At 34.9% G+C, this 11,292-nt stretch overlaps 1 protein-coding gene across 1 annotated transcript; it reads left to right on the forward strand.

The window, feature by feature from the left end:
• The first annotated feature begins 655 nt into the window (after positions 1-655).
• On the forward strand, positions 656-10,767 carry LOC109677684 (prolactin-like). The gene is made up of 6 exons (XM_020153539.2): positions 656-718; positions 3,025-3,092; positions 5,530-5,705; positions 7,161-7,268; positions 8,222-8,401; positions 10,414-10,767. The coding sequence occupies exons 2-6, from the start codon at positions 3,053-3,055 to the stop codon at positions 10,603-10,605; spliced, it is 696 nt and encodes a 231-aa protein (XP_020009128.2). The 5' UTR covers positions 656-718; positions 3,025-3,052; the 3' UTR covers positions 10,606-10,767.
• Positions 10,768-11,292: the final 525 nt, after the last annotated feature.

An 11,292-nucleotide genomic window follows, 5' to 3' on the forward strand; every position in this document is an offset into this window, starting at 1 on the left:
ATAGGAAATTATGTGAATTTTCTCATATTGGCTGAGACTTGATTAATGTCCTAAGATATGATGGATTTCAGAGAATGTTCCATGGGCATCTGAGAAAAATGAGTTTCCTACTCTGTGTCTTTCAGAGAACTTAGACCATTAACATCTAGAATTATTGTTGAAAAATACAATTCTTTTAAGTATCTTTTACAGTACAGGCATAGTGATCATGAATTGCCCTAGTTTCTATTTATTGCAGAGTATTAGGAAGGGTTCTTCTTTCTCCTTTGATTATATAGAATATTTTTTCTAGGTACAGTAAGCTAGGTTGGCAGTTACCTTCTTTCAGGGCTAGAAATATATTATTCCATGTCTTCTTTGCCTTTCAAGTTCTGTTGAGAAATCTGCTGTGCCTCTGATAGGTTTGCCTTTCAAGGTGATTTTGTACTTCTGTCTTGCACCCTTCAATATACTTTCCTCATTCTGGATATCTAATGTCTAACTATAATATGAAGTAAGAAGGATGTTTTCTGGTAAAGGGTGTCCAAAAAGCCTCTGCCCCACTTAGCAACCAACACAGATGGCCTGAAGACAGGGCCTGGAGGCTGAATATCATGCTGGTCATTTGTTTTCATGTGACCCTGAGGTGACTGGACTTGGTCTTTATAAGGCAGCATGTGGCCTGCAACCAGTATATCCTTCACTGCAGTGGATCCCACTTGCTTCTCTGCAGGACCAGGTAAGACACTCTCCCTCTCCTTGACCATCTTTCATGGCCTTTGTTCACCAACATTCTTTGATAGGGTATCCCTCTACTCTTTCTGAGCCATGACTATTTCTTGTTTTCAAGCCTCTAGAGTATCTTGGTCAAAACAATAGTCTAAATCAACCCTTCCTCAAGAAGTCTTCTTACTATGGCAGACTGAGATGAGGGGAGTGACAAACTGTCTTCCTTCACAAGGTCTAACCTTCTACACCAGAACAGTCATTGTCTTCCAAATCCCTTCACTGGATTTAAGGAGGTGTGGGCTTATCTTGCAGCAAGACTTTCCAGTTTGTTGTCAGGTCCCTTTTTACTTTTGATTGGGTCTTCAGCTTGCCCTTTGACTCCCAGGGAGCCAAGGATGGGCTTAAAACTGTTTGCTGCCTTTCTCTGTTGCCTAGTTTTCTTTGTGCTTTTCTGATGTTCTGACATCCCTTTTGTGATTCCCAATGCTTTTTTCCTCTTTCTGTCTTCAGAACATAGTCTTTCTTGTGTATGCTTACTGTCTCAAAAAGAGAGAGAGTCAAAATGGTAGATGCTTCTGGTCCACCATCTTGCCCCTGCCTCCATCACTGTCAATCATTACAGTATATTTGCTTACACAAAAGTTTTTGCAGGGAAAGGGTAAATTAGGACAACATGAACGTCTCTACTATACAGATCTGGTTTTAATAATTCAGACTTTCCTTGTCTAGGGAGAAATATATACACAGAATAAGTTTATAGAATCACATATCCACTTTTAGATTGATACAGCCTATCAATCATCACATTGATGGTTATGATTCAAAATCTAGCATTGCTTAATCTAACACAAGAAGAAAAAGTAGTTCCTCACATGCATTATTCTTTGTTAAGATTCTTTGTTAAGTGCTCCATAAAAGCACTTAGATAATTGTTAAAGCACATGGTGGCACTAACAGTTTCAGAAAAAGCAAATACCATGGAAAGGGATAACTTTTTAAATTTCCTCATCTGTCAGTCTTCTCTCAAAGACACTAAAATTGAAAGTTTTTGCCTGATATAGATGCATGTACTTAAAAATTAGAGGAAGTCACCAATGATTCATTCTTATTCATATAATCATTTAATTTAGGAATTGTCTAAGAGGTAATAGAGCTTCTGAGCCAATGGAAAAAGATTATTTTTGTCATCTTGCCCCAGAGTGAGCTAAAGTCAAGGAAAGTAGATGGGGCATAAGTTAGTTAGTAACAGTTTATAAACCAATAGGAAAGAGTGGAAATAATTGCCTAGAATTGAAGTTTATTACATGTTGTATTATGATCTTTTTAAATATATGTATGTTCAATGTATGCATTTGCCCTGAATAACTACTAATTTTTCTTCAAAATAATTTCTCTAGGGTCAGGGTTGATTGCTTGCTTATCTTAGATGTGGGTAAACATCAATAAGTATAAAGGTTTCACTTCTTTGTCTTCCTCACATCCATCCAAATTTGTCTTGAAACAATATCCTTGCATCTAACCTGACTGTAGATGAATTATTTCTTCCATACACTTTATTTTTAGTATCTCTGCACCTTTATTTATTAAACTGTTCACTGGGATAATGATACAACTTAATATACAAAAAAGAGATAAACTTACAACTTTATGTGTGTGTATATATATGTATATATATTTATATACACTACAGATATATGTTTAAAACAAAGGAAATATTAAAGGTAAACAAAGGAGAGAATACATTTGATAAAACAAAATATGATACAGATACTTTGTCAATTTTAAAATGGACTAAATAGAATTTGTAAAAGCAAGTAAGAACAAGGACATTCAATCAGAGCATAATAGGAATTTATTCTGTATCTTCTGGTATGTAGAACAAAAATTTTTAAAACTCAATTCACTTAACAAACTTGAATGAAAAATTTTACCACTGACCATACATGAGGTAATGTTAAGCAAAATATAATGCTATATGTTCAAGAAACTGCAGAGAACTACAGGTAAATTTTAAGGTAACTGGTTCTATAGTTTTATAAGTCTTCTATGCCAAACTACTCTAAAGAGCTCACCTTCATCAGTTTTCTTAATTTCTTCCACTATAATTAATCAACATCCTTCATTTCTGGCTAGTATGTCTTCCTAAATATGAATAAGAAATAAAATAGCATTTGGTGTTTGAAATTATGGGGGAAATCTTAATGATGGAAATGGGTTACTGGCAAGGGGAGGAGAATGTCTGATTAAATATATTCATAAACATGTCAAAGGTTTATAAGCCAACATCTTCACAAGAGAAATCTATCCAACTCCCAGGTCTTCTCTGGTGAAGTGTGTTCCTGCAATGACCACCACCATGGACAGCAAGCAGTCATCATGGAAAGGTATGTCCAACTGCTCAATGGCTTTGTGAACAATCTGGTGTTTGAGGGAAACTAATGGGAAATTTTAAGTAATAACAAGAAGTTTAAGGCACACAGGATTTATAAGAAACTTCAAATCATTATTCTAGAAAGCAATTGTACGAGGGCAAAATGGAACAGATCAGTCATTCTTGAATAGGGGATTCTCCTTCTCCCAGAGACATTTTGCATTGTCTTAATTGAGGTAAGGCAGGAAAAGGGAAGATAATACTGGTATCCAGTAGGTAGAAACCAGGGAGGCTGATAAACATCCTACAATGCATTCTTCTAGGACAGCTCCACGAACACGGAATAACCAAACTCATAAGGCCAATGATTCTGAGATCAAGAACTATACTAGAATAAGACCTCAAGAGTTTATACATCCCAACTATCATACATCAGAAGAAAAAAGTTAAAACTTTCTGGGTCCCAGATCTCTTATGTGAATTACACCATTTGAATCAACTTGATGAAACAATTCTGAGTCATAATGCAGACAATGATAGCACATATGTATCTCATACTGCTTTGTCAATTTGCTTCAAGCCAAATGACATTTCACAAGGAAAAACACATAAGGGCTAATAGATAGCCTATACTTTCTTGGTGATATTTTCTTTTGTGTTTTCATTTTTTTTCTTTTTGTTTATCTTGGCAGTACTGGGGTTTGAATTCAGGACCTCATACTTGCAAGGCAGGCGTTCCACCCCTTGGAGCACTCCTCCACACCTTAGTGACATTTGAAAGGAAATAAAATACTACTAAAAACAAAATTTGTTTTATGAAATGAAAAATAGAAATATTTATCTATTTTATCTCATCTTAGACTACAAAAATCCCACAGATAATAAACACAAACAAAAAATGTTCTAGGCATTAAAGAATATTCAGGTAGGAATTTCCTAGAGTACTAATCTGCATTCTCTATTTTCAAAGCACAATTCTTTTATACATGTAGACAAAACATTATACAATAGTACAATACATTATATAACTATAACATACTTTCAACAAATTTTAGAAGAATAGGTTTTTGAAAACTGAAAGAGCTCTAATGTGAATTATCTCACAAAATTATTTTAATTTTGTACCTAATAATTTGTTTAGTTACATTATAAACCAAACAATTATTAAGTATATTTATATTTACTTTGGGTACTTGGAGTTAGGTTTTTATTTCACATATGAGTCTTTAATGTTACATTATTTTATCTTAGATATTTCCAATTACATCTCTCAAAGATTCTATGGAACTGAGAAACACATTTTTATATCAGAAGTTCTTGAAATTATGTCTCTATGTTAAAGAGTGATATTATTTGGCACATATGAGCTGTTTCCCTCCTTTTGACAGTGGAAATTATTGATATGTTAAAGATTGTTACCTGTCCATCTTCTGAGGCAGCAAAGTGATGATAAAACCACCACTGATTGTTGACAAGATTTTTAATGTGGGTGTTTAATAGAGTAGGAAAACGGGATAAAATCAAGTTACCTAGGTCCTCTGTTACCATATAATCAAGGCAGAGTGTTGTTCTTTAAAAGTAATAGTAACAACCTCTACAAACACTGAGTCTCAGGAATAATGATGTGGTCCCTGATACACATGCAAAGTGAGGGCCCACAGGTGTATATGATGTGACAAGTTCAAGAAATAGACCAGGGTGTTGGTGTTCTGCCTGCCCTATCTGCTAATAAAGAGAGGGGAATCATTTAACCTCCCTAAGCCTTCTATTTCATCAATGTAATTTAGTGATAATTATGGAGGCCCAGAACATTTCACAGGAGTATTTTAAAGCTAAAATTTAGAAAGAAAAAATTTGAAGCTTTTAGCAAAGTAGCAGACAAATGTGTGGATTATTACGGTAAGTTAGCAAACCTAGCCTACAACATCATTTTTATGATAGGATTCTTTTCATAATCCATATTAGCAATCAAGCAATCATGAGTTTATTTTTCTCAGGCTTGAAGAAAAAATGCACCGATGACCTGCACTGTCTTTGTCACATTAGTGACTGAAATGCAAATATCGGACATTGGCTTAAATAATTATAAACTCTGACCACCAAAAATCTGCAGAGATACCCAACTTTAAATTATCTTCAGAGAATGACTTAAACATCCTGCTTCAAGATTAATTTAGACTCAAAATGTTTACAAAGTATAGAAGTCCTTGTGGAAGCAATACAGAAATGCAGGAAGTCACCCACTTCTCAAACTACATATCTGTACAAATACAATTATATATCTAAATTGACACAGTGGAAGGTGTTGCTTCTTCTCCCACCCCAACTATACTAGCAATTCCTGTAGAAAAGGACAGTGCTGAGGGAGAAAGTTTCCCACAGCAGAATTACATCTGATAACCTCGGCAGAATAGATCATCTCAAAGTGGGTTGTGTTTTTGTTTACACAGGATCACTCCTGCTGCTGCTGGTGTTAAACCTCCTTCTCTGCAAGAATGTGGCTGCCAGCCCTGCCTGTGCAGGTGGGGCTGCGAACTGCCGCTTGAGCCTCCAAGACCTGTTCACCCGTGCAGTCGCCCTGTCTGACAACATCTATAAAGTTGCTGAAGACACATTCAGGGACTTTGTAAGTATCTCACTCATTGCTTCTTCCCAAAGAAGCCTTCATGCCAATGACAGGACTGTATGAAATTTAATAAAGTAAATCTCATGAATCAAATTGCAAATAACAAATCTTAATAAGTAAAAGAAGGCATCAGGTAATAAAAGGTGAGAAAAGGAGAAAACCCCAAGTTTCATGAAAGCTCAAAGAGTCTCAAAGAATGCAATGATTATTGTCCATTTACTGAAGTTTCTCTTATTTCTTTTTTTTTTTTAATTTTAAACACCAGGAGTAAAGCCTTTTTTAGGTAAGAAGAAGAGCATCGATACTTTTTGTTCTTAGAAGCCAGCAACCTGGGCAATCTGTATTCGGCATACTGTAGATATTCAATAAACGAGAATTGCATTGCAGTGAATTGGGTGGATGGAATAGAGTTAGGCTGAACTGAAGCCATGTCAGGTGGGAAAAAACCAATTAAAAACAAATGGCTTTTCAGAAATCCCAAAATGCTAGGAATCATTGTTTTAAGATTTCCAGTGCATGAATTGATAATTACAGCACAAAGGCTGGTTTACAACTGGAAACAGAGTTTTTCTTCCTGATGAAGGTACTTTGATACTTTGAAATCTGTAATTTAGTATTCTAGGTAAGTCTTGGGGCCCACAAAAGATTAGGGCTTCAGTATATCATTGGGCCTCCAGAGAATATGACTCAATATTTGCAATAAATATATATTCATAAAATTATTTTCACTCACTAGTTTTTCTTTTATTCCTCATTTTTGACTGACCATCCTTTATCTTTAACATCTTCCTAGTAATCCATTTAAATTTTCACTTTTGTCAAATATTAGTTTTAAATCATAAAGTTTACTCTTTTTTTCCATTTTTAATCTGTTCACTTCTAAATATTTCCCAAAATGTTATCTTCTGTTACTTTGACTTATTTTGTCAGAACAAGTAATATTGTATTTTGATTTTATGATAAACATGATGAGGTACAGCTATGTGTATTCAGAGGTAATTGAAAGAAAAATTGTAATTTTATAATGTCTACTTAAAAGAAGCATATCTGTTGGACACACAAGAAATGAAAGTTTAAATGGAAAAACATAGATATTTATGTACTTTGGTGTTTGGTATTTAAAACACTTGATGGTTTGTAGTTTGGCAGTATTTTGTCTTTGCTTTTCAAATAGCAACCAGTAGGAAAGATGAAAGGAAGGTTGTGACAATATGGGTACAGTAAAGAAGAGAAGAAGTTTAAAGGTTTGGAAAGTTAGATGAAAAAAATGAAATTATACACTAATCACAAAAAAAGTAGGCAAAAGGACTTGTTTGTTAATTTCTTGGGTTCAATATTATGCAGTGCTCTTTTTGAGAAAATTATACATCTATCAACTGTATGAATATTTTGCTAATGGATTAGCTTATTCAATTTCCAAGCTATAACTAATAGAATTTTCTATATAATTTCTAGCAAAAAACATACTCCACTGGACCGGAGTTCATTTCCAGGGCCATCAACAGCTGCCACACATCTTCGATTCCTACTCCAGCAGACAAGGACCAAGCCCTAAATACCGAGGTAAGTCTTAAGCCCAGGTTTTTCACCAAAACAGCTGAGGCAGCATTCTGGGGTTGCTGTACTATAAATTATCAGAGTCACTAAAATAAGTATAGTAATCACATGTGCAGAGAGAAATGGAGGAAAAGAATGCAATCTAAGAAAGTTTACATAATGTAGCTGATCAATTATAAGTAAAAACAAATACTAGGTAAGCTTGCAGTAGATCTATAAATTGTGCATGCAGAGGACAACATTTCACCCAATGCCTTATACCTAAGATTGCATATATCATAGAGTAGGAATGTGTCGGGTGAGTTGAACATCCATGAGTAAATATTCACATAGGATAGATGTAAGAAATGCAAGTGCAGTTATGTAATGCTCCTCCATTGAGAGCACATTACATCACTGATCACTGAATGATTTGAGCCCTCTTGTCTAGATTTTCAAGACTCTTCTGATTCTACTTCTGCTTCTCTAACACTTACATTCTCATTCTTCCCTGACTCTTCTATCTCATGCTGCATCTTAATTGAAACACACCTTACCAAGCAGGTCCTACAAAATGTTATGTTTCTTTCAGCAGCAACTGTAGTCTCTGTTCTGATGACAACAAAATCTACATATCAAACGAGCTCCAGTTTTTTATTGTTTTAATCTATCCCTTCTGGAATAATGCCCTAACCAGTCTAAACATAGTTTAAAGTAAACATCATACGTATATTTATATATATACATATATATATACAAATACCTCCACAAATATAGTCAGTTCTTTAAGTAAACCAGTTTTGTAACTTTAACTACAACTTACACTTTGCATAACTAAAAATAGTACTATTTAGAGAAAATTTTTATATACACATAGGAACAAGACAGAGATATTTTAGTACACTTCTCCACAAAATTACATGTTACCAACCCTGCTGTATTTCACTTCCTTTAATGTGATGTTCAATGTGGTTGATCAGTCTGGAACACTTCTGAATACGGTCCGAGGCTTATTGCGCTCCTGGGAAGACCCTCTGCAGCACCTGACCACCACAGTGAGGGATATGAAAGAATTCCCAGCGGATATGATTAGAAGAGTCCAAGAGATTGAGTATAAAACCCATCAACTTCAAGAGGGAGTGGAGAAGATAATCAAACAGGTGAGCAATCTTTGATACTTCTTTGATTTTCTCATCAATGAAAGAGGCAACCTCTGTGATGGGAAATGGGTTTAAATTCTTCACTTTGCTAGAACAAATTTAGGCATCCCATTGGTGTAGATGACTAGACAAGGGCTTAGTCATCCACAGTGTTGGATCCAGGGGAGTGGGGTTAAATATTTTCCAGAGAATAGAATATGCAAGATAAATGCTTTCTTCAAAGTATCTCAGGATGCATGCATTGAAAGGCTGCTCAGATTCTGTCTCCATTCACTTCACCAGAGGATTAGAGTAGGAAGAAAAAAAGGAGAAAATCTAAATCACACTGAACTGTAGCTCCCACCCTGTCCCATCACTAAGGAAAGACTGAAAAGAGGAAGTCATAGCTTCAATGTTGTCTCACAATACTAGATATAACAAAAGGAAGAGTGTGTCTTTTCTGGAATCTTCCTTATTTCATAACATATAGAAAAATATTTCACCCGAAATTTTGTTTTGTTTGGGGATCCAAACTAAACCAATATCATTATAAATAATCATTCCAAATAATTCATCATATTTAGATTAAATTAGTATTTTCAGTATGTATCTCTGTTTAGATAGCATAATTTCAACTTTAGTGAGATTCCAGTTTTCTGAAATTTTCAGAAATATTGTGTCATCTAAAGGAATACATATGGCTATAAGAATAATAGCACAAGCAATTTTATACTTCTTTTTGTGTACTAAGTACCTGGTATCATGTGTCATTTTTGTCATTTTCATGGGAGAAGAGTACAAATCTGAGCAAAAACACAATAAATACAAAGAACACATTAACCCAGCAACCTATGAAATAAACACCTTGATTTTCAATTTATTTTCTTTATTAGTATAAGACTACTATCTACTGTAGATAATTTGTTCCATAATGCTTTATATTTCTGTTCCTTTTTTCCTCCCACTTCTTTATTTAATTATGTTGATGTCATTATATCTCGCACAGTAAATATTCTCAACAATTTTCTCAACAAACAGTTCATCAAATATAAAAAGCTTAAATCCAGTCAACACACATGCACACTTTAAATTCTGATAGGTAATCCGATATATAAAAAATGAGTTTAGTCTGTAAGAGAAAGTTCTGCAAATCAAGGTCTACAATTATCTCAAACTGGTACCTAGTAGACTCTGTAACTCAGACATCCTTAAAGGTGCCAAGATAGTTCCTTTTCTCTAAGATCTCTGAAGATTCCCACTGGCTAAGTCCTATACAGATAACAGGTACACACTGTGAGCCTCTCTCAAGCTCTTTGGCAGGTTCTTTTTGTAATCCTATTCATGCCTTAGCATATAGTCCTCACCACTGAGGGGTTTCTAGAAGTACCATCCTTTGCCCACTACCTTCCACCCCAGAGAACTAAAAAAAAAAAAACCACAATTATTGTTTATGGAAGTTTGGAATGTAATTTTACTGATTGAAATGAAAGACTCCTTGACTACTTCAGTAGATCTTCACTATACTCATCATCAGATTATCTGCATCTTCATGCATTCGGTGCATTCCTCATTGTTTCTAAGATTTCACTACATACATTCTCTGAACAATGGATTCAATTTAAAGGAAGGAAAAGATACATGGTGAACTACCAGAAGGACTAAAGTACAGAGGCCATGCTAGGGACAAGATTTGGGAAATGTAAAAGTCACTCAAATAAGACAACAGATAGTAGCTTTTCCATTGTCTCTTGGACAAAGCCAAGTGTATTTAGTAACAGCAACTTCCTGCTTTTCCATCTATCTACTCCTATAAAAACATAATTTACCTGTGATATCTCATATGCCAGAAAACTTATACATATGTCGTACTTTTAGATTTATGACACGCTGATCCAGAAACACAAAAATCCATGCACTTGGCATATGTTTTCCATTCCTATATCATCTTCAATCATAATAAAACTATTAAAAGGAATGGGTATAAGCAAATACTAATAGTATGAATAATAAGTGACTATCTTTTTTGTGGCTAGGTTGAACCTGGAGTTGTAAATGATGACATCTTCGCTGCCTGGTCTGGACTTTCATCACTGCAGAAGGGTGACAAAAACTCTCGCCTTGTGGGATTTTATAACCTGTTCCACTGCCTACGCAGGGATACAAATAAAGTTGACAATTATCTCAAGATCCTGAAGTGCAAAGTTGTCCATGAAGGCAGCTGCTAATCCCACATCCATCCCCTCTATGTCTGAGATGGCTCGCATGGATGTACCTCTTGACAAGCTTCTTTTAGTTTTACAACTTTTTAATGTGTGCTTGGGCGTAATGGGTCTCTACATAAACAAATAAAAACTGACTCTTTACAAGTGCAAAATCAAAAAAAGCAATTTGCCAGTTTCCTTTTTTTCATTTAATGGAAAATCAAAAATAAAAAACTCTATCACAACCATTGAGAAGTTCCTAGCAAAACATGTGACAAATAAGAGAAACAAGGATTGCAAATAAGACAACTAACACTTTACTTTAGAACCACAGTAAGTTAATATGTGTCATTATTGTAATTCAAAAGTTTCATTACCATTCATAACAATCCCATCAAGAGCACTGAATCCTCAGGATGCTTTATGAAAGTCACCACGTTCTGTGAGCTAACTTTCACAGTGGTGAGATAGACACTGCTAGTGCTCTGCAATGGCAAAGTCTAAAAATAGTTAGGATGCAATCATATAAAATGACCCTAGCTTTCTTCAATAGCTTTTCCAACCATGCTTCACGAGTTCCCATTCCTTTAGCATCATCCTGGACACATTCCATGCATTTTAGTCACTCTGCGTTTCATAAGACCTCTTCACTCAAGTTTCAACCCCATCTCATATTCAGAATATTTAATATTTTACCCTCTTCCTTTTATG

The sequence above is a fragment of the Castor canadensis genome, chromosome 8 (genome assembly GCF_047511655.1).
Source record: "Castor canadensis chromosome 8, mCasCan1.hap1v2, whole genome shotgun sequence".
Lineage (NCBI taxonomy): Eukaryota > Metazoa > Chordata > Mammalia > Rodentia > Castoridae > Castor > Castor canadensis.

Bases quoted from the DNA above. Each gene is read 5' to 3' on its own strand.
- LOC109677684 (XM_020153539.2), top strand. From the start codon at position 3,053: ATGACCACCACCATGGACAGCAAGCAGTCATCATGGAAAG. The intron at 5,706-7,160 runs GTAAGTATCTCA...TATAATTTCTAG, and splicing joins AAGACACATTCAGGGACTTT to CAAAAAACATACTCCACTGG. The intron at 7,269-8,221 runs GTAAGTCTTAAG...GTGGTTGATCAG, and splicing joins ACCAAGCCCTAAATACCGAG to TCTGGAACACTTCTGAATAC.